The sequence below is a fragment of the Alligator mississippiensis genome, chromosome 3, assembly GCF_030867095.1.
Source record: "Alligator mississippiensis isolate rAllMis1 chromosome 3, rAllMis1, whole genome shotgun sequence".
Classification (NCBI taxonomy): domain Eukaryota; kingdom Metazoa; phylum Chordata; order Crocodylia; family Alligatoridae; genus Alligator; species Alligator mississippiensis.
This window is the reverse complement of record NC_081826.1, coordinates 301,202,014-301,223,033: the sequence shown is the minus strand read 5'-3', so window position 1 is coordinate 301,223,033 and position 21,020 is coordinate 301,202,014. Positions and strand designations below refer to the sequence as shown.

General features: G+C 46.7%; 1 protein-coding gene across 3 annotated transcripts in view; it reads right to left on the bottom strand.

The window, feature by feature from the left end:
• The window catches only part of UNC13B (unc-13 homolog B), a 300,680-nt gene that overhangs the window by 112,500 nt on the left and 167,160 nt on the right, over positions 1–21,020 (bottom strand). For all 3 annotated transcript variants that reach the window (XM_059725356.1, XM_059725357.1, XM_059725358.1), the window contains 4 exons: positions 9,871–9,917; positions 3,632–3,710; positions 1,391–1,465; positions 648–867 (listed from right to left, as the gene is read on the bottom strand). In XM_059725356.1, the coding sequence (XP_059581339.1) occupies positions 648–867; positions 1,391–1,465; positions 3,632–3,710; positions 9,871–9,917 (421 nt within the window). The remainder of the gene's footprint in view (positions 1–647; positions 868–1,390; positions 1,466–3,631; positions 3,711–9,870; positions 9,918–21,020) is intronic.

Sequence of the window (21,020 nt, the reverse complement as noted above, 5' to 3'; positions counted from 1 at the left end):
GCATTCACTTCAAGTTTGGTCACTAAATACCTCTGTGGATCTGGACTGTAAGACTTGAGGCCCTGTTGCGCCGTGTACACAGCAGAGGAGCTAACAGCCACTCCAGAGGAGCTGACAGTCGAAACAAGGTGAGCTAAAGATGAGAAAGGAAACAGGCGGAGAGCAGCCGTGACTTGTCTGGTGGGGCAAAGGGGGAGCGAGTGAGTCAGAACACACCCAGACCGCAGCACGGGGCTCTCTGCACTCGATCCTGAAGTCTTTCCACATATGCAGTTTCATCCTCAAACCCCACTCCCCAATCTGCAAGTCTGGGACGGAGGCAGAGAGAGGAAATGGCCTTCCCAAGCTGTGCACACATACCCAAGCATCAGTCTTCTGGGAAAGAGAATACACCTAAAAGATGGAAGCAGGTGGAAGCAGGAGCCTGGTAGTCGCCCAGTAGCAACGCAGAGCACCGTTTCAGAAGTCTCACTTATAATCAGCAACCGTGAAGTGTTATTAGTAGACACAGAGATTTAAATCCCAAGCTTATCACCGATCTAAGCAAACTGACCATGAAAAGGCTTCAGCCTGAGTTGCCTGGTGAAAACATTTAAAAGCAATTGCACCTTCCTGCTATCGACAGGTTACAGCAAAAAGCCACTCACTCTGTAAGCAGTCAGCATTGAGCAGGTCTTGGCACTTCTCGTGACACTTGACCCCACATTCAGTGCAGCGCATGCCCTGCCGTGCAATGCCCCATAGGAGCCCCTCGCACTCGTAACAGTACGTGGGGGTGGTGGCTGTCCACACCTCAAAGTTGTGAGGGGTTGTACAGGAGATGGGGTAAATTAAGGCTTGCAGTGTCTTCTTATATACATGAGATTTCTGAAAGACAAAAAACACACACAAATCAGCATCTGAGGGTGAGATAATAAACCTGCAAGACAACTGTTTTCTCCTGGGAGGAAGGAACCGCTTTTGACAGGGAACATATTACTGTTAAACCAAAAAAATTACAGCTTGTCATGCGATGAAGATGGAGCTATGCGTGAGGTAGCTAGGCCTGCTCACTCAAGGACCCAGCACCAGCACGAAAACAGCTTTTCAAATCAGCTTTGCATATAAACCATAATCATAACCAGGTGTGTAGGTAACAGGCACATTGCAGCACCAAGTTCTACCTATCGTCTCTTAGTACTTCACAACTCAGCCCCTTAAATACCATCATCACGCTCTAACCTGGGACATGGCAGCTTTGTTTGTGTGTTGGTTTGTAAAGCAGGTAATGCAGGGTGCCTTGCAGCCACGCATCCATGCAGAGACTTGCAACACTGGGCGCAGACTCCAGAAAAAGCAGGACCAAAACCCATGTCACCGCAGTCCCTGGAAAACCAGCCACTCTACTTACCAGCTCCTCATCCTTGAGAGATGATCTCGTGGCCATTGCCGAGGTAATTCCAGCCTTCCGGGACTGAACCAGTGACTGAGAGGAGATGGAAAAAAATACCAAGCTGTTATTTAGCATCTCTTATATACAGTTCCACTCATGCCACACACTTGTACACGTGCAAGAGGGAAGGCACTGTCAGGCCAGTAGTGAACAGAAGTCACCAGCCCTCTGTTTCATTGACTTAAAAGTCATCTCTTCTACCCCAGCAAGAGGCATGATGTGTCCTTTTAAAGCCTAAATGCCTGTTTCCCCGTCTTGTTTCGGTCTGCCTCAATGCACCTGGCTCCGGCATCATTTCTATTATTTTCCATCTAGGAACCACAGGTGAAAACTGGACTCTCCTTCAACCTTGCACCAGACAGCAGATAGTAAACATTACCATTCACAACATACAATGTTCTCAACTCCTGCCCCAGCTTCTACGTGTAAGTTCATTCATTGAAAAGGAAATTCAATGATCCACTTCATAACATACAAGGAACCCAAGAAGGGACAGCTGGATGGGGACAAGACTGGGAAGGGAGGGATTAAAATAAATGGGCTGGGCGAGGTGGGAAGGGCAGCATGTGTTTGAATGCATCTGCGTGCCACATTCAGCAGCCATCACTGATCATAATGAACGCTTCTCTCAGAGTAGTTCCTCCACACCTTGAGCAAAAGGTCTGCAGTCTTAGGCTACTGCTCTTTCAGCACATACCACTGGCATTAAGTGATATCTGGAAGGCTAAAAGAGCAGCTTATAGCCTTCAGCCAGTGACTCCAGCTGCATGAAGTCATAAGGAAATGAAAGGCAACATTGCTGGCTCTCCTGAAGCCAGCAAACCCTCTCAGGAGACATGCCTTGCTCCGATTTATGCTGTTTGAGACGGGATTGAAAAGGTTCATTCGGTCAGTGATGTGGTTGACGGGGCAGAGCTCTGTTTGCACTCGCACGGTGGCTCTACAGAACTGCAAATAAAAAAAACCCAACACAATAGCAGAAGGAGCCTATGGTTTTAAAAATAGAAACAAAAGGCTTTGGTGATGACTTGGTGGACAACTTAAATCTCCACTTACCATGGCCTGCAGATAGAGAAAGAGAAGGAATACAAAAGAAGTGTGACAGGTTAATTTTGTGACTACAAAGATTTCAGGGATACAAGCAGTTGGTAAGTCATACACGACACTTCTCAAATGAGCGGACAATTAAATCTGGTCTTCCCATAAGAATGCATACAGTTTGGCAACTTCTTAAGCAACCTTCTTTAGACACAATTTCTAAGTTGGACCGTGACAGGTAGGTAGGAAGACAGGTAGGTAGACCGAAGCAATACAAAGCCAACACAGTGGACTTAAGTTAAACTCACGTGCCATTATGTCAACGCAAGAAAGCTGATTACACTAGTTAATGGTCGCTGTTGGAACATTTAATGCTAAATTAAGGGGTCACAATGATAGAAATTAAAAAAAAAAACTGAGTTGCCCATCCATGCCTGTGCAGAGAGTCTGACACAGAAGGCACATTTATTTTCTTCTACTATTTCCTTATCACCCAGTTATATCACCCAAATATTATCATCAGCATTTTTACTTTTGTCACCATAATTTAGAGCCAGTAGAGCAACAGTGGGGAAAAAAGCCGACCTAATTTTTAATCAAAAAGATTACTGCAATAAATTACCTTGAATAAATTAAAACAAGAAAGTGCCTGCAAAGCCAGGCTTCATTCTGATCAAGATTTTTCAAAGCAAAATGTTAATTTTTAACACATTCTGCTCACAGCAAGGTTGCTGGGACTCTGTGCAGTAATGAGCTAAATACCAGAATGCAGGCCCAAATACCAGGGTTTCAAATATGGATTTAAAAATAAAGTATACATGGGCACATGCTACGAAAAAGCTGGCTTTCAAAAAAAGTGATTGGTGAGAAGCAAACCACTTCCATGTTCACTCCTAACAGAAAGTGTTAATGTTTTGTGTTCAGAAAAAGATAATTCAGTGTTTATACAGATAGACGTGTAGCTGAATTACAAGCCATTGATTTTCTAATCACAATTAATCAGGAGTAACTTCTGCCAGTTTGATAAAATCATCATACGAGCTTATTTAAATTAATAGGAGACCTACAATCACTTTAAGTAACAATGAACATCACTGCACCCCAAGGGGAAAAAAATCATTACAGCAATTACTGTACTCATGGGGAAAGAAAACCTCTTACCAAGTCACTGACAAGCGGAACCGGTTTCTTTTTGCGTAGATCGGGCATGCTGTCAATGCCGTAGAGACCACCCGCAGGCCTGGAAGTACAGGAGGGAAAACGTCAGCAAAGTCATAGGAATGACACAAGTGTGTCAGTCCGACACCTGCAATCCAACAGAAACCAAACTCTGCCTTCTGCAAACCCATCACTAAACTTAAATTAACGCATATGAAGCTAAATGAACTGATATATGAATCCTAAACTCAATAACCTACAGAAAACGTGAGGCCCTAGCACAAGGAATGTATCAGTGCTGACTATTTGGGGCGTGTGTAGACTAAATGAGGGGCATGTATGCACAACACTTTAAAGTGGGTTAAAAGCTTTTGTACCGCTTTAATGGTGTTGGTGTTTGCACACGTTGGCAGCGTACTACGCATTCATTCCAGCCGCTTCAGCACATTTGGCGGTGTAATGCGCCTTAAATGACTTTGAGGCGCAGCAAACTAAAACACCTCTGAGGAGCTTTAGTTTGCTGCCGTACAGCCCTTGCAGGCAGCCTGGCAGCAGCCCGGGAAGGCAGGCTCCACCGAAGATAAAAGAAAAAAAAAAAAGCGCGGTGAGCCTGATCTTTTTTTCCTCCCTGGAGCCTGCCTGCCTGCATGAGCTGCACGGGGACCTGGTCCTTCCCTCCGTGGCTACGGTACCCCCTGGGACCGCCCAAGCCAGGTGCCTGCAGGTGGGTGCTGCCCAGGGACTGCTCCGCCTGCCGGCAGCTCTCCCTCCCTGCCGCTGGAGAAGCACGTAAGACAAGGGCATACATGACACGGGGTTTACTTCACCCTATATTGAAGCGGTGTTTTAAAAAAATCACCACTTCAATTTAGGGCACCTGGTTCGTCTATGCACACAATCTGATGCACGCTGCCTCCTTTTGATGAAGTTAAATCTACAATTTCCCTCTAGCATGCTTTATGTCGTGAAGCCCCTTTGGAAACCTGGAGAATGTGCTCTTCTCAATATTCCTCAAAGAAGTCAGTTTTAATGAGGAATTGTTTATTTGCTGGTAACGAGTGGACAAGAACCGTGCTACATTGCGACTACAAGATGAAAGATGAGAAAACATCGAAAGAGGGGTAGGATCAGACTGCGGGTCTTAATGCACTGCCACTCCCTTGAATCTAAGAGAAGACTTAGTCTTAGGCCTTGGGCCACGTCATTTTTGCAACGCAATCCGAATTGGGGGATACAAGAGAAGAGATTTAATACCCTCTTCAGGTGGGCGCTTGTTTATGCTGCCCAGAGTCCGAACATTAGCAGCAGCCTTGGGAAGACTTGATTTTATTACCATGACCTAGCAAACATGGGGCCGCTGGGGTCACGGAGAGTCATGCCAACCAGGATACTGGCAAACAAAGTCAAGAGTCCAGTGCCACCCAGCCCACACAGAAACACACGTCTGAGCTGCAGTAGAGTCTGTCAATCCCGGACTGGCCTCATCAGCCACCTTTGGACAGGCAGATGAGACTGTGTGGAAAACAATCATCCTCAACTGCGAGGGACTGCCGAAGCAGCAGCAGCAGCAGCTCAAAATATAGAAGGTGTTTAATTAACAGCACCCGGAAGAGATGCAAAGATTTTATTTCAAAGCAAAATATAAAAGATTTTCCTCTGTGAAAATGAACTTTGATACCCGTTGGCATACGGACTTCCTTTAATCAACAGAAGGCATGCCTTGATCATGTCTGTAATTCTAAATGGAAACACAAGGCTGGAAAGGACCCCCTGGGTCACTGAGTCCAGTTCTCTGCGATTGCAGGCAACGTGCAACCACACGGCCTGCATCCTTTAACAGATATGTCCAGCTCCATCTTAAACCTGGTTAGGAGTAGTTGGGGGAAAAAAAATCTGTTTTCCAGAAATAGCTAAAAACATGACAGACCCCCCCTGACTTAAGTGCCAGCCAGCCATTAGTAAAGTTGGTAATGGAGTGAATGACTGAATTCCTTCCATGGAGACCAGGGCCATTTCCTTGGCAACACTTAGAGCTCGCAGAATTAAACATTATAGTCCATTTCCCTTGATGCAGAAAACAGTCGCAAGAAATCTATTTGGGTCATCCTCTCAAGTGATAGCGTTAGGCAAATGTAAGTTTGTGCTCAAAGACCGGTTTGTGACTGATAGTTAAATGGCTCAGTAAATTCACTGCAATCATCGGCTAAAACCCAGGGTGAAGGCAGTATGTTAACTTTGAAAGATATAAGCACGCAGTCGTTCAGCTTCAATGTGCTTTCACCAAATTTCATGTAAAGCCAGTACTTTTAAGTGAATGCTCCACTTCTCTCCACAGAGAAAATCTAGGGTGGACCAACAAGCCTCCACGGACAATGAGTAAGTGATACCCCACAGCCCCATACTTACTTGACTTTTCTTCCAAAGTGTCCTGAAACGGCACTGCCATCATTCTTGATGAGATCACAAAATTTAGCTGAGAAGTGTAATTAAATAGATCTAATAGACTTCTGGAAAGAATTTAACTTTGGATCGTAGGAAAGTAGGACTGGAAAAGACTTCAAGGTCATCTAGTCTAGCGCCCTGCTCAAGGCAGGATTAGCCCCAACTAAACCATCCCAGGCAAGCATCTTGAACTTCACAGCATTTCAATTAAATCACAGAAGTAATAGAAAATGAGGGTTGGAAGGGACCTCAGGAGGCCATCATCTAGTCTAGCCCCCTGCTCCAAGCAGGAGCAGCCCCAACCACATCATCCCAGCCAAGCTTTGTCTACCTGGGTCTTCAAAACCCGCAAGGACGGAGAGTCCACCGCCTCTCTGGGTAACTTATTCAGCATTTTACTACCCTCCCCGTGAGAAAGTTTTCCCTAATATTCAACTTCAACTTCCCTTGCTGCAACTTGAGCCCATTGCTCCTTGTCCTGCCCTCAAATGATTAGCGCTAGCGAGCATCAAAGCACATGCTGGATGGATTAAGACCTGGATGAAAGATCTCAACCAGCAGTTGGCAATAGGAAACCATCACTGAATGCCGGTGTTCCTAGTGAGGTGCTAGAGAGACCAAATCTAGGCCTAACCCTACTCAATGTTTTCATCAATGATCTGGAAGTAACAAGAAAATGAATGCTGAAAGCTTGCACGCAACACACGGGTTGGCAGAATGGTAAATAAGGAGCCAGGGAAGTCTGCATCCCTTGGGAAGCTGGGCCTGTTTGCACAGCCCTTCACTACGTACGACTGAACACAAAGATAGCGGGGCAAGGAGCAAGGGATGGAGACCAGCGCTACAGCAGAGAGGGACTGTACCCTGAGCAGTGTCTGGGGGCCAGAGGATAAGCAACCGAACGCCAACACTTGGTGTCATATTTGTGATAAAAAAGGCCAACAGACTCTTTAGCTGTGTAACCAGGGAGCAGTGAATAGAAGCAGGGCGTGATTTTCACCTACAAATTGAGAACTGACCAAACAGGTCCCAGAACAGCAGTGCTCAAGCCCCGTGGCCAGTTGAGTGGTGCGGAGCCAGGCCACAGGCTGGATTGAGTCCTGGGGCCCGACGCAGCCCCGCTCAGTCCTGCACAGTGGGGCCGGGCTCCTGATCTGGCGCACCGGGCTCGGAGGTCCCCACGGATCTGGGGAGGGACAAGGGACAGAGACCAAAGCTACACAAGAGAGGGACTACGCCACCATTCCCCGGCCGGCAAGTTTCCGGACCCGGGGGAGCCCCACGGGCCAGCCAGTAGCACTCCAAGCCAGATCTGGCCCTTGGGCCAGGAGTTGGGCACCCCTGCTCTAAACCCCTGGGTCCAGTTCTGGCATCCACACTATAAAGAGAAGGAAAAAAGAGATGGGCGCTGGCAAAAACACCGAGGGAGGGGACTGAGAAGCTCAGTCTCTTTGCTTCATCAGAAAAGACTGATAAAGTCACCTCTAAATACCTCTGTGAGGAACAGAAGCTTGCTCACGAAGGGCTCCTTGGCCTAGGATTGACAGCAGGAAGGTGATGCTAGGCAAGTTCAGACTTGAAACGAAGTGCTTTGCCCACCCAGTAGTGGGACTTATTGCACTGTTGTTCCAGTTCTCACCAGCTCACCAAATGCCCATTGCTCAGACAAAAATATAGGCAGCGCTACAAACAGCCTGAACGTGTGCACGCTCCCTTTCTGGAGTGTTGTACGGGCACAGATTGCACTACACAAGTAACGTGTGTCCAAGGCCCAAGGTGCACACAGTAGGTTCACACACAATAGGACTGAATGCAATTTGGGTGGCGCTATTACAGAGTGAGGGGCTGGCAGAGGGGATCAGAACTGGGGTGTCTGATTATCTGCATTAAAACTGCCTGTTATGCTGTGCTGTAGATGAACCAGATTCTGAAATGAAGTACTATTTTTAAGCATTTGCAGTAAATGGCTATATTACGGTGGAAATATCCTCGCGTAGGAAGAATGTATGTCTACCTATTAGTGCAAGCCTCATGATGAGGTGCACCTCATGTCTTAAATAAGAGTTGAGAGAGCAAAATGCAGGTTGAGTGGATGATAACTGATTGCAATGGTAATGACTAATCAAATTAACATGCTAGCAAGCAGCGGATAGGATACTGTAACTTTGCTTTTCCAACTGAACACTTAAGGCTGGTTGCACTTCAATATAACGAGCTGCATAATATCTGGTGTGGGGCTACCAATACTGAAAATAATGTATTTTCAACTTATCTTAAAGTATTAACCGTTCAATTAAATCTCATCCAATGAACCACACTCTTGCGTTTCACGTAGTGAAAAAAAAATAAATGATCTTTTTTCCCCCTTTGAAGCAAACACAAGTTTTTGTAGAACAGAGCAAATAAGTTTGCCATGAACATTATTTTTAAATAAGTCACCATTTAAAAATATCGTTCTACTCATCTGTCAGGCCAGTAAATCATCTCGTGCGTGTGTGAACCGATACATTCATTATACTAACTCCTTGTTAAAAAAGGGACTAGAAGGTGTTGTTTACAGCTCGAACAAATTGCTATCTTCTGCTGCTGCTAATTGCCAGTTCTCCAGCAGCCCGTGAGCGCCCGCGGGAAGCGTGGTGTTGCTAGGCAGCACGAGGTATCCGCAGGTGTGGCAGGAAGCTCTGCGCAGCACTGCCGACACGACCAAATTACTAAAATGCAGAGAGCCATGAAATGAAGCTGCCTTCCGTTTAACTTCATGTTCAATTTGGGAATCTCCTTTATGAGATCTCATCTATACAGGTGGAGATGCAATGGCACGCTGAGATTTCAGGACAACAACTACTGCTACGGACCAGCGCCTATTGTGCACCGCGCACAAGCGCCAAGAGCCAGTGGCGTTCAAACACAACCAAGCGCAGCCAACACGGCCCTAATCAGATACAGGGCACAAAATCAATGGCACATCAAATGCATCCTCCTTTTTGTTCCAAAGAAACTTGAATGTGTTTAGAAGAAGCCACAGTGTTGACATACGTTATGCAAAGTATCGTGCTGACTTGACATGTAAACGGGGATTTGTCGGCTCCGGTGGCTGCAGCTAGAGCAGCACCAGACGCGGAAATGGCACGTCATCTCGTGCTGACCGATTACCAAAGGGGTGCTGTGATCACTGTTTTACAAGACAACACGGCACGGCCTGCAGAGTTCCCCTGGTTTTGTTCACATGCTGTATTGGCCATAATTACTTCAACGACAGGAGACTTTCCCCAACTTCTTTAACTCCATTTTTTCCAGCCGTGAGAAAAAAAAAGAATCTAAACCAAAAGCGAAGCTCAGCATTTATTCTGAGCTCTTGCTTTTTCCTTTCCCCTTCTGCCAGCTGACTGGCTGACTTGGAGAATGAGACGGCATACAAAGTCTTCACCGAGGATCTCGGTATGAAACCACGCTACAGCATAGCATGGATTCTTAATGACGATTATTATATATGCTTATATCTGGCACGTTGGGTATCAGGAACAGCATTTCCAGTGCTGCTCTTGATCTCAGCTCTCCTGAATAGCTGCTCGGTACACTCTGCCTTGATCAGCTCTCTCAATTTAAAGGATGTTGTGAAACACATGAGCACACCATACTTGGGGGAGATCTAGTCATTTTACTATCCAATGGATCCGTTTGAAGAGAAACGCTGTGAGCAACCCACAACCTGCAAAGTGATTCCAACTTCACGTGAAGTAAGATACAATACAGCGCAACAAGTACTTGGAGAAGGAAAAAGTTTCGAGCTCCCTACTTACCCTCCTTTGAGCCAAGGTTGCTTTGATGGATCTCCATCATCTTGAACCTTAAACAGACAAAAGGCAAAGTTAGTTTCCAGAATAAGACGACCAGAAATAGGTCGGCGGGACATGGTTTGGGAGAAAGATCAACCAAACGAAGTACACATCATGCGGGTAGATGCACACACACACGCCATTTCTAGCAGAACCTCAGACGACTGCAAGACGGCAGAACAGCTCGTGGGGCCGCGCGCGGCGGACAGGAGCTCGTCCAACACCTCGGAGCAGGAACAGAAGAGCCTGTTCAGTGCACCTCCCCTTTCCAAACGAGTCTCGGGTGACGGACCGGCCTTCTCTATCCAACCAGGGAAGCCCTTATCGCACCGGAGACCAGCGTGGGCCACAAACGAACAAATTTGTGAGGTGTGCCACAAATGAACTCCGCACCCTCCTCAAGGGCCACTTTACTCCCCTGCCCTTGCCGGCTCTGCTTTCTGCTCCCTGGCCAACCTGCCCCCTCCCCATTCTGCCACATACCACACAGGCTGCCCGTGCCACTTACGGGATGCAAGCCACGGGCTGGCCACCCCTGTGTTAGCCCATCATGACCACACTTACGTGCTTAACGCTATAAATACAGAATCCAGCTGTAAGAACTGAACGAACAAAGGGCAGATGTGAGGTCACAGGCAGAGTGAACTCCCTTTACTTTGCAAAGTGATCTATCGAGGTGCTGGCCTTTATTCGTGCCCATCAGAAAGGCATTGTAACCATATGCCGGGATACCCACTGGTCTGGGATGCCCTGCACGGCGCCAGGAGAGCTGCAATGCCTCAGCACCCGGGAAGGACCTCACAACTCTCTGACACGCGTCATGCCACGCCACACTCTTACACATGGCTAGTCAGACATCCGTGTGCAAAACTGCATTTGACTTGGAAGATTTTCTGAAATGGAAATGTATTTATCTGATGAATGGAACAGCCTGAGACTTAGGATTTACATAGTTACTCTGTCCCTTCAGGAGGCAACAAGTTGGTTGTGCAAAAAAGAAGAAACGGTTTACACTCTACCGATAACCAGAAGATCTCTGGGATTTCTATCCCAACTCCCGTGGCTCATGTATTCGTTCCTGCAGCCACTCTGAGGTATGGGAACGAGATCGGGACATCCAAGAGTAGGCTCATCTCGACTAGCATCCTTGCATTTGTAGAGAGTCAAGAGTCCAATTTGAACAAAGTTACCGCATTTAGGGTTTTTCCCCTACCATTTGAGGTCTCCAATTAGAGGCAAATATAAATCAACTTTTTTTCCCTACAGACAAGTATCCACTCCAGGACTCCTATACCAAATGTAAGGGGCATCTGCCAGTGAATACTTGTCAGTCTAACAATGGATGGAAAACTACAGAGGACAGCAGAAAAAAAGAAAAAGGCAAGTCTCATCTGTTACGGACTGAGCTAGCTACAGTCCTGCTTGGGCTTGGGCGAGTATCTGGGCAGTTGTGTTGAGGACCAGAGACAGCAGGAGGTGGGCACGACCTTTCAGCACCTCAGAAGTCTAGATATACAAGGGTATTAGAAAATATTAGGTTTTCTCCCATGTCCTCAGGTATCCATACACATGGAAGACCGTCCTCCTGTCCTCTGCACGGGTCACTGAGCATCCCATGTGAAGCTGTACTACCAGCACCTCCTCGTCGGAGCCCGGCGTCCCCCTGCCCCTCCGCGCTAAGCAAGAAAAAACAGGGACATATGGGATGGGAGACCGTGGGAACAGTGAAAAATGGCCTTTCCTTTGGAAGAACAAGTCTGAGTCCAGAAGTGAAGGGAAGAAGTCTCTAACCTTTCCTTTTAGCATCCAGAGACGGGGATAAAAAGAAGATAATTATAAAATGTCACACCCAGCTGAATTTATAAAACATTGATTGCAGTAACACAGGGAAAGAAAAGCAGCTTCTTCCACTGGAATAAGTGGCTGAAGATATTAAATACAAACCAGCCCTGGTTTATCACTGAGGGTAACTACTTCTTAGCGTACTTTTCTGTGAAAGTGATTTGCTTGGTTTGCTGGAGATGCCCCAAATTAAATGCTTCATCTTCACAAAATTAACATGCCCAATTAACTGTTGTCCAGAATCTTGATACTTCCCTAAACATATTTACAAGCAAGAGGAAAAGCCTCTGAACGACACTCGGAGGGATTTCAGAGCCATTCAGATGACTAAGCACTTCCAGAAAAGATATTGGGAATAAGCAGGGTGCCTGCCAGGAGTGGAAATAAGAGGATTGATCTGCAAAGAAAGATCCGTCTTGAAGGTCGAAAAACAGTGTAGCGAGAAAGCAAGAGATGCCAGAAGTCAGTTTAGGCCAGGCACCACAACGGGAATTAAAACAAGCAAAAGGCTCCTCGGGCAGACTAATGCAAACACCGAACGGAAAGAGGAGCGGTGCACCAGCAAGGAGGCAGCAGTGGTTAAAAACCACCCAGATGTGGCCCCAAATCTAAACACCTGCTTTGCCCAAGTCCTCAATAAGGACGATGCTGTCGAACATGGAGGCAAAGGCAGATAATGAGAACGAGTTGACGGAAATGGCAATGAACCCAATCCCGGGGAAAGCACAACTCGAGAGACTGATGGGCTCAAGTCCAGGGAGCAGCTAATCCCCACCCGAGGGCTCGGAAAGAGCCGGGCATGAAAACCACAAGCCGCATAACAAGTCCCTTTAGTGAGTTCATCAAGCTGGAAATTTGTGCAATACGACGGAAGAACAGGGAACGCAGCACCTATCAACACTCATCTCGCTGGACATCAGTAAAATGCCTCCTGGGGCACGAGTTAAAGTGGGGAAGATTGAGATTCGTACGAACATTTGGAGGAGGGCAAACAGCTAGGTAGAAGGGAAAAGACGAGTCAGCTCCAAAAGGAGAAGGGCCGTTAGCAGAGTTCTTGCTATTAGCACTAGGATCGTTTGTGGGACTGTGCTTTTTAACGTGTTAATTATTACCCTCAGCAGAAGAAGTTGGCATGTGCTGATAAACCAAAGCTGGCAGGCACTGCCAATATAGGAGAGGACCAAGATAATGTACAGGAAGAAATAGATGACCTCAAGGACTGGAAAGGTAGAAGAGGGATGGCATTTAATAGCACAGCGTTCAAGGTCACGTTCTTGGGGACTAACCAGTGTTTCCTCTGTAAACCAGGAGCTGAAAACAAGGGAGGAGACAACGGCCTATGAATATTTGCAGTGATGAGGACTATAAGCTACCAAATAATGTGGCCATGAAGAGGCAGATATGATCCAAGGATGCATCATGCAAGGTATTTCCAGTAGAGACAGGGAAGCATTAATGACCCTGTCCAGGGCACTGCTGAGACCTCAACTGGAGTGGCATGTCTAATTGCTATCACACATGTTCAGGAAAGAAAATTTCAGACTGGATGTGTCCTCATACAAGAACCACTGCGGTGGTCCAAAAGCAATGGGTGCAAATTGGCTATGGATACATTTAAACTGGAAATTACAAGACGGTTCATAACATACGCCCACCCCCTCAAAGGGGAGGGGAGAGGGCAAGAAGCTAACGTGGTTCAAGTTGGAGCTGGATCAGTTTATGAATGGTATTATTCGATATAGTGCTGGACCTGCGACCCACGTACCACTTCCATGTGCATTCAAGAAGCCTGGGGCTCCATAAATTACGATGCCCACATTGGGAATCAGCAGAAGACAGAAGGACTGTAAACACGGTGCAGCCCCAGGACATCTTGTATCCTGCCATAGAGAGAAGGGATGCCAGACAGGCATGCTGCTAGCACAGAGGAGAGCTTCCCCTGCTCTGCACATCACGAAACGAGAGCATTCAGCAGCAGACGATGGGCCCGGGCGATGCTCCTTGGGCCAGCGCAGAGCTCGCAGGGTGTGCAGATAGCACGGTTAGCTCAGAGAACAGACTGCAGTTAGCCAGGTCCAACTCCCAGTCCAGGATGCGTCACGCTGGCACATCAGATTAACCGAGAGACGGATGCAGAAAGCGTTCAGGGTGACAGCTGATGTTTTCGCCATCGCTCTGCCAACGTGAGCAGGGAAGACAGGCAAAGAGAAAGCCCTACACTAACCTCAATCCAGGCATCCAAACAAAATAACTGGGGAGCAGGTTGCTCCTTTAACTGTCCCAGTAAGGCACGAGAGACCATTCCTGTAGCTCCTTGGGTTGCACAGGGAGTATGGACCATGCAGCCCAGAAGCTGGCATCGTGCCCTACCTGTGCTGAGCTAACACTGATTTTGCACATTTGTATTCATGTGCAAAACCATATCCAGTGCCCCATTAGTGGTTGTTATTGCAGGAAAGGAAACTCAAAGTGTCACAGCCCTATTTGGGTACATACTTCCAGTGCTGGCAGCGATAATTTTACAAGCTTGGAAACCGTCCAGCAAAACACTTACTATCACGGTAGTAGCAGTGCTTACTATGAAGCGGGCAGCCCGCATTGCTCCCAGGAGGGTTTAGCGAAGGTCTGAGGCATAATTCAGTGATTTTCCTACTAACCAAGAACCACCATTAACGAAGAACTTCAATGACCACACAAAAACACAGGTCATATTTTGGAATAATGAAGCAAAGCTAACAGAGCCCCGTACTTCAAATTTAGTATCAGTCTTAGCATGGGCCAAAGGCTCACGGAAACCTACCCAAAAAGCCCCGGGGACCTTGGAACATACCTTGGGTGTGGCAAGGACTGGGATTACCACTCACGTGACATGGCTATTCCAAAATAATCCGACAGCATTTCATGCTAGATTGCAAATTATTTCAAACAAATAAAAAGAGCTGTTTCAATGGCAAGATAAAAGGAACATTTATGTGCTTTTGTACAAAGAGCTAAATTTCATGTGAAAGAAATAAATGTATATATAGCTGCCAAAAACATCAAGTGTAGAACAAATGAAAAGTTAAAAAAAAAATATATATATATATAAAACCACAGAGCGACCAGGGTGAAGGGGAAAGTGCTTTTTAAAACCATTTTATTTTTTGTAAAAAATGCGTGTTGGACATGTTATCAGCTTAAATGGAAAGCAGGTATCTAGGCATAAAGCTTAAAATATCATGTAATTATTTAAGAGGCACCAAAATAAACAACCCTAAAAAAAAGAAGTGTCCCCACTCAAGTGCAAATGCCATGACAGATGGTTAAAACTGAAAGAAACTGTAATATCCAATTTTGTTTTCATACAAATCTGGACCAAGCTGATAAGAAAAGAGCGTCTAGCAATACTTGCACTAAACTTCCGAGCAGACCCAACGAGAACTGATGTTTCAGAGGCACGGGAAGACTCCAACGGAGCTAAATAATTATACTAGGCAGGAATCATGATCTAGTGATCTGAGCACATTACATTTCATCATGTCCAAAGCTGCATCAAGCCAAAGACAATTAATTCCTACAGGCCCACTGGGTTTGCAATAAAACCCAACTGTAATGAAGAAAAATAGAATCAGATGAAGCAACCAAGTAAAAGGTTTCCCATCCGAGGGGCCATCACTGAACACCTCAAATTCAGGCAATTAAAGTTTCCACGTGGCAGACAAAGTAGTGTAACAGGCAGGACACGTGTGTGCACGGAAAGATGAAGATGACAGGATTCAGCACAGATCATGAACACGCTTGTAATTTCAGAGAGAATGTCATTGGAGAGACATCTGCATTTAAAAGCCATGTGCGTGAACTACCTTGATGTGTCACTGAGCTACGGCTTGAAGCTCACATCGCAATTTGTGAAACCGTGCCGTCGTAGTCAGCTGGTCCCACCTTCAAGCCGAAACAACAAAACACGAGGTTCACGGGTTCACAGCACAGTACTACCGGAAGCTGATTTCACTCCAGATAAACTCACGCAAAGCAACAACCAGGTAGTTCACAGACTCGAGAAAAAGTGAGAAGCGAATGAGCCAGAATTCCTTCACACTGGATGAGTTTCAAAACGCAAACCACGATATTACCATTTCACTCAATGAAAGACTATAAATGCCCAGGGCAGGGGAACATTTCTCAAGGACATATGACACCACTAACACCAGACAGTCCATGTGATCGAAGTACAAGCAACAATGCAGATTTGGGGTAGGTGCCATGCCGGGAGAACAAACTCCTTCACGTCAGCGCACACATCCAGGTCACAACGGCAGATCTGTCTTGTTCACACTCCTTACAACTCCACAGAAAATAATGCTGCCGTTAAGGAATGAGCTTAGGGATCTACAGCAAACTCGTCTTCTAGCTCTTGGAGCATCGCCTGACCCAAATACCGTAGTTCCTCATAATCGTTTCAACTCCAAATGCAACGGTTATGCAGAAAATAATTAAGAAACGAACAGAAAAGAAAAAGCTACCAGTGGAAATACTGGAGACCAAAAGCATTTTGTTAATGAAGGAGAGAAGAACGTAAGTGGAGTGCTTGAAAACACGAGATAAACCATTTTTACATCAAACACACTTACCCTTTGCTAATGTGGCACTTGCACTCGCACAGAGAGATCACAGAGCACCGAAGGGAGGGGAAAAGAGAAACTGCTCAAAATGGGATTTTTTTTTCCTTGCTGAAAGCTAACCCGCACTGAACAGACTCTTCGTAACTCATACACAGTATTAGCAATTCCTCCGAAAAACAGAACATGCTAAACTCAGGAAGGATCTCAAGCCTCGGCCCAAGCAGCTTGGTAGAGGTGGACGGGGCATGCACACACAACACACTGGGGCGTCGGGGAAGGAGACACGTCGTTAGGAGGTATATATGCACAACCTGAAGTTCTCCTCTACTTCCTTCTGCAAAGAAAAAGAAAAAGAGGAAGGAGAGGAACATCGTTAACAGAGCAGATTTCAACCATCAACTTGGTGAAAACGGAGCAAACCTTTGTGGAGACTCCAAGAAGGGTTCGTGGGGCAGGGAGGTTTTAGGGACCTGGAAAGTTTGCAAATTAAGATCTGTTTACCTAAATTAGGATCTGTTTCTGTTACAGCTATAGCATAGGGGCTCGCGCGCGCGAGAGTCGTTTCACTAAGAGAAAGGCTTCTGGTTCGCCCTTCGTGCGCTTTTCAGAGTCTCGATTTCTCCTCACAATTAGACTATTGCGCTTTGCAGGCGTGCCGGCCAGGCGAACCCGGAGCAGGGCACCCTCGGCAAGGGTCCCAAAGCCCTTATTCTGCAAACAACGTACTTCTAGGATGAGGATGACTTCTGGGGTCGGCCATTCTACAGAAAGCCAAATACTGAGAAAACAAGACGGGGGAAACCTGCCCCATTTATAAATGATGTACTGAATGCTTTCCGGGTTTGCTCTCCCCCCCCCCCCCCCGATATCAGGTTACTTACTGGGTTCTGGCTGCAGTGGCACTACAAAGCCTCCTTGATTTAGCTATGGCTGGACCTCCTTATTTCCATGAGGACCATGTTTCAACGGGAGACATTAGCTGCTTCTGCCAGACTTTGGCAAATCTACTCCATCTGGAACAACCCAGGACAGGGGCCAGCCGGCTAACCAACACGCATGAAGGCGCACCTGTGCGAGTGCTGCAGCATCTTTCTTTCCAAGCCTGCCCCAACAATTCCTACTTGCGTTTCTCCCACCCCCTCGTCCTGTCCCCCTCTCCCGAAAACAATGCTAGCAAGCTCCAATAACCAGGGACACTTACCTCACAGGGCTACTAGGAACAGAGCGTCAGTCCCTACTCGCATGTCCAGCGAGGCGTGCAGCAAGGGCCGCGTGCTTCCCAGAAGGAAGCTCAGTCTGAGCAACCGGTATATTTTGGGGACGTTTCATGCATTGGAAACGTCACAGAACTCAGAATCTGCAGCAAAGCAGTGTGTCCCTAGGCAGAGATAGCAGCTACTATCCAAAAAGGGGTAAGACTCTTCCCAAAAGAGGTAGGATGGGAAAAGGTTATGATGTTGGGGTGCGATATTCCCATGTCCACATAATGGTGGGCTTAAAGCTCAGCTGTGGTACCCTCTCTCTTTTAACGTTATCAAAAAGTTGACAACTTCTGGGTGGACACCATTTTTCTGCCTCATTTATCACAGAGTGCAAGAATTTCACGCAGGCAAGGACACCTTGCACTCGTCATCACAGAAAGGTGCATCTGAATTCTGCTCCCTCCATACGTGTCCCAGACAACACGGGATTTGAACAAACCAGTCTTCCTTATTCCCTCCCCTTACCTTCTTGCTTCTTCCCAGAAAAATGCCTGCCTCCATGGTGTGCATCTGGTCTTTTCCACCGCTATTCTAAAGGCCATTTCTGGATTTGGCAAACCCAGGTACTCTACTTCATGGAAAAAAATCTAAAGGTTTCCTACAGTAAAAGCTCATATCCCCAAAAGAAAATAAAAGTGATTATAATGAAAGGCCATTCCGTTATGCAGTTATTGCAAGCGTCACCCCAACTCTTAGCAGTTGCATGCAATTCTGGTTAACACGATCACCCTGAAAATGCTAGCTACTCAGATGTTTCACAGCTCTTCTAATGGAGACGCCTGTACCGGTCTGACAGAATCGTGTTCAAGTCAAGTCCTCATAGCAACTAGAGCTGTTCAGTTGAGTCATTAAACCAATACATGAGATTACTCTCTATAGGGATAATTATACATCTGCGCTCACTAAGATATTATGAGAACAGACAAGCTACTTTAACTCAGTCGTTTAAAAAGTCAAATCATTTCATGCAAGTGACAAGTAGAATCGCAACAAAATCTAAGACTTATTGGGGATTCTGGATCTGCCTTATATACTGCTGCCATCTATTGCCAGGCAGACTAAGGGAGCCGGCAGAGCATACTGAGATGTGTGCACAGGGTGTCCCCTGCCCCATCTGCACAATGTCAGCACTGCAAGGTCTCCACTTTTCACTGCTTCAGCATTCAAATGTCTGTACATGTGGCTCTGGGTACATTTTTCTACCATGAGAACAAATCTGGAAGAATTCTTCCAGATTATTTGAATTTGTGTGTGCATCTTTAATGAGCACCTATGCAATATTTTCCTCGCTTACTGTTCAATGCATGTGCCATCTTATTGTACATAATTTCCTCGCAAGCTGCTCTGCAGTGCTTACCTCATCACGTATATCAGAGTGCTCCACAACCATTTATCACTGACTGAGCTGAGAAGTATTACCCTAATTTACAGGTGGAGAGCAGAGAACCAAAAATTAAGGTCAAAAGTATCCACTAATTGTGGGTGCCCAATCCAAGATAAGTAGGAACCAATTTTTCACTATGCTTAATCAAAGGTAACACTTGGGATGCTGAAAGTGCAGCTCCCCAGTTAGATCACCTGGAGCTCACAATGCTCAGCACTTCTGGAAAACTCAGACCTCAAGAGCTCACATCAGGAAACTGGAATGAGGAACATGCAACCAGTGACCACATGTAAAAAGTAGGGTTTAAATGATCTGTTCACCATCAACATGGGAACTCTGTGGCAGAGACAGTGACAGAATCTTGTTTTTCAACTGCCTTGACCATGAAACCTCCTTTCTCTTCCTGCAGTCCCATGCTTCATGCAACACACACCTTCCCTGCAAGAACTGAGGCAGGGGTCTTACCGGCAACAGTCCCCTTCACTACTCAAACCTGATTAATGCCCAAAATAGGTCTGTCCTGTAAAACAAATGAGACTGGAGTCCTGTGGAACAGCAGCATGTGGTCATGCAACTAATGGCCGTGCCCCAGTGCACATGCTGCAAACGCAAGGGTCAAGGATGGGGAGGGCAGAATTAAGGTTGCATGGACAATTTGAATTCTCACATGTCCAAACTTTCAAGCACTTCCCTTTTCAAGCTTGATGTCCCTTCACTGTGTGCTCCTGCCTGCATGGGCCATTTTCCACATTTTAAAACAAGCCAATTGAAGACAAAGAATACATATACCCCCATCCTGCAGTGTCAGGCATGCTGGGACCTTTAAATCCACTGCATGGATCTCTCCACCTTGAACAGAGCAAGCAGCCACACTGGGTTGCTGCCTTCTAGTTGCACAAGCATTACGGTGGAAAGAGACTACTATCGCCCTTGGGTTTCATAGCCCCTTGCAGACAGAGCAGAGGAACGACGAGGCTCAGGGCTCCGTGCCAAGCTCTCGATCCAGGTGCAGCCTAATGGCTGAGACATCTTCCGCCTCCCTCCAAACTCACACATTGTGCCCTCCCCATCCACCCTGTCCTGTCTCCATCAGTCTCATTCTCCTCAGCTGTCCTGAGTCTCCAGGCTCAGCAAGTCCTACTCTCCCCTTCCAAACTAGCTGGCTCCCTACCTGCTTTATCTAGGCCCCTTATCCAGTCTCCCTATCCCTCCTCAAACTCCTCGCCTCGGTCTGCCCAGCCAACCCCAGTCCTCCCCCTCCGCCTGGCTCTTTGCATCCACCTCTCCTCCACTGGTTCTGCTTCAGTCTCGAGACCCAAGCTTTGTCCCACCTCCTCTGCCTTACTACTTGCCCCATCCCAAAAGCTGCCAGGCTTAGTTTTCAGGCCTCACAGATCCTTCTCCCACCCAATTCCCCTCCCCTCTCCCCCAGATCTGGCTCTCGTCCCCACTGTGCTCAGATTAAATGGCTTCTTCCTCCAGGATGCCTGAGCCCAGCACAGACTTACTGAGAACGCAATGGACTGACTCTTTGCACTGGGTTCAGCAGCTCAAACTAGCTCTGGTGCAACTCAGAACCACATATGAAGTATGAATTTAGGCTAGAATACGCTTCGTGGACACAATCTTTAGCTCACTTAGCAGCTAAAACCTAACAAGTCTCTACTGGGCACGCAGAACGCCTTACACCCAGTTAAATTTGCACACACACGTCTGCTGCCCTCTTTCTTCCAAAACATTTCAAACACCAGCTCTGACTCGCCAGGTAGTCCGGTTTTTCAAAAGTAAGGATGCCCAAATCTTTTAGCCCACCAACACCAGTGTCTTCCACTGGCTTCATTCTTTAAAAATTGTCTAAACAGTCTGGCTTTGATTCTCCAAAAGTCTGCTCCTAGTTTAGAAAGTGTCAACCCTAATGATTAAAGTCTGGCAAATCTATAGGCAACTGAAAAGTGGGGTTTGCAACAAGCAGTGTCAGCAAACCTTGGGATAGGGCAATGCTACCAGCCACACCTAGAAGGACAC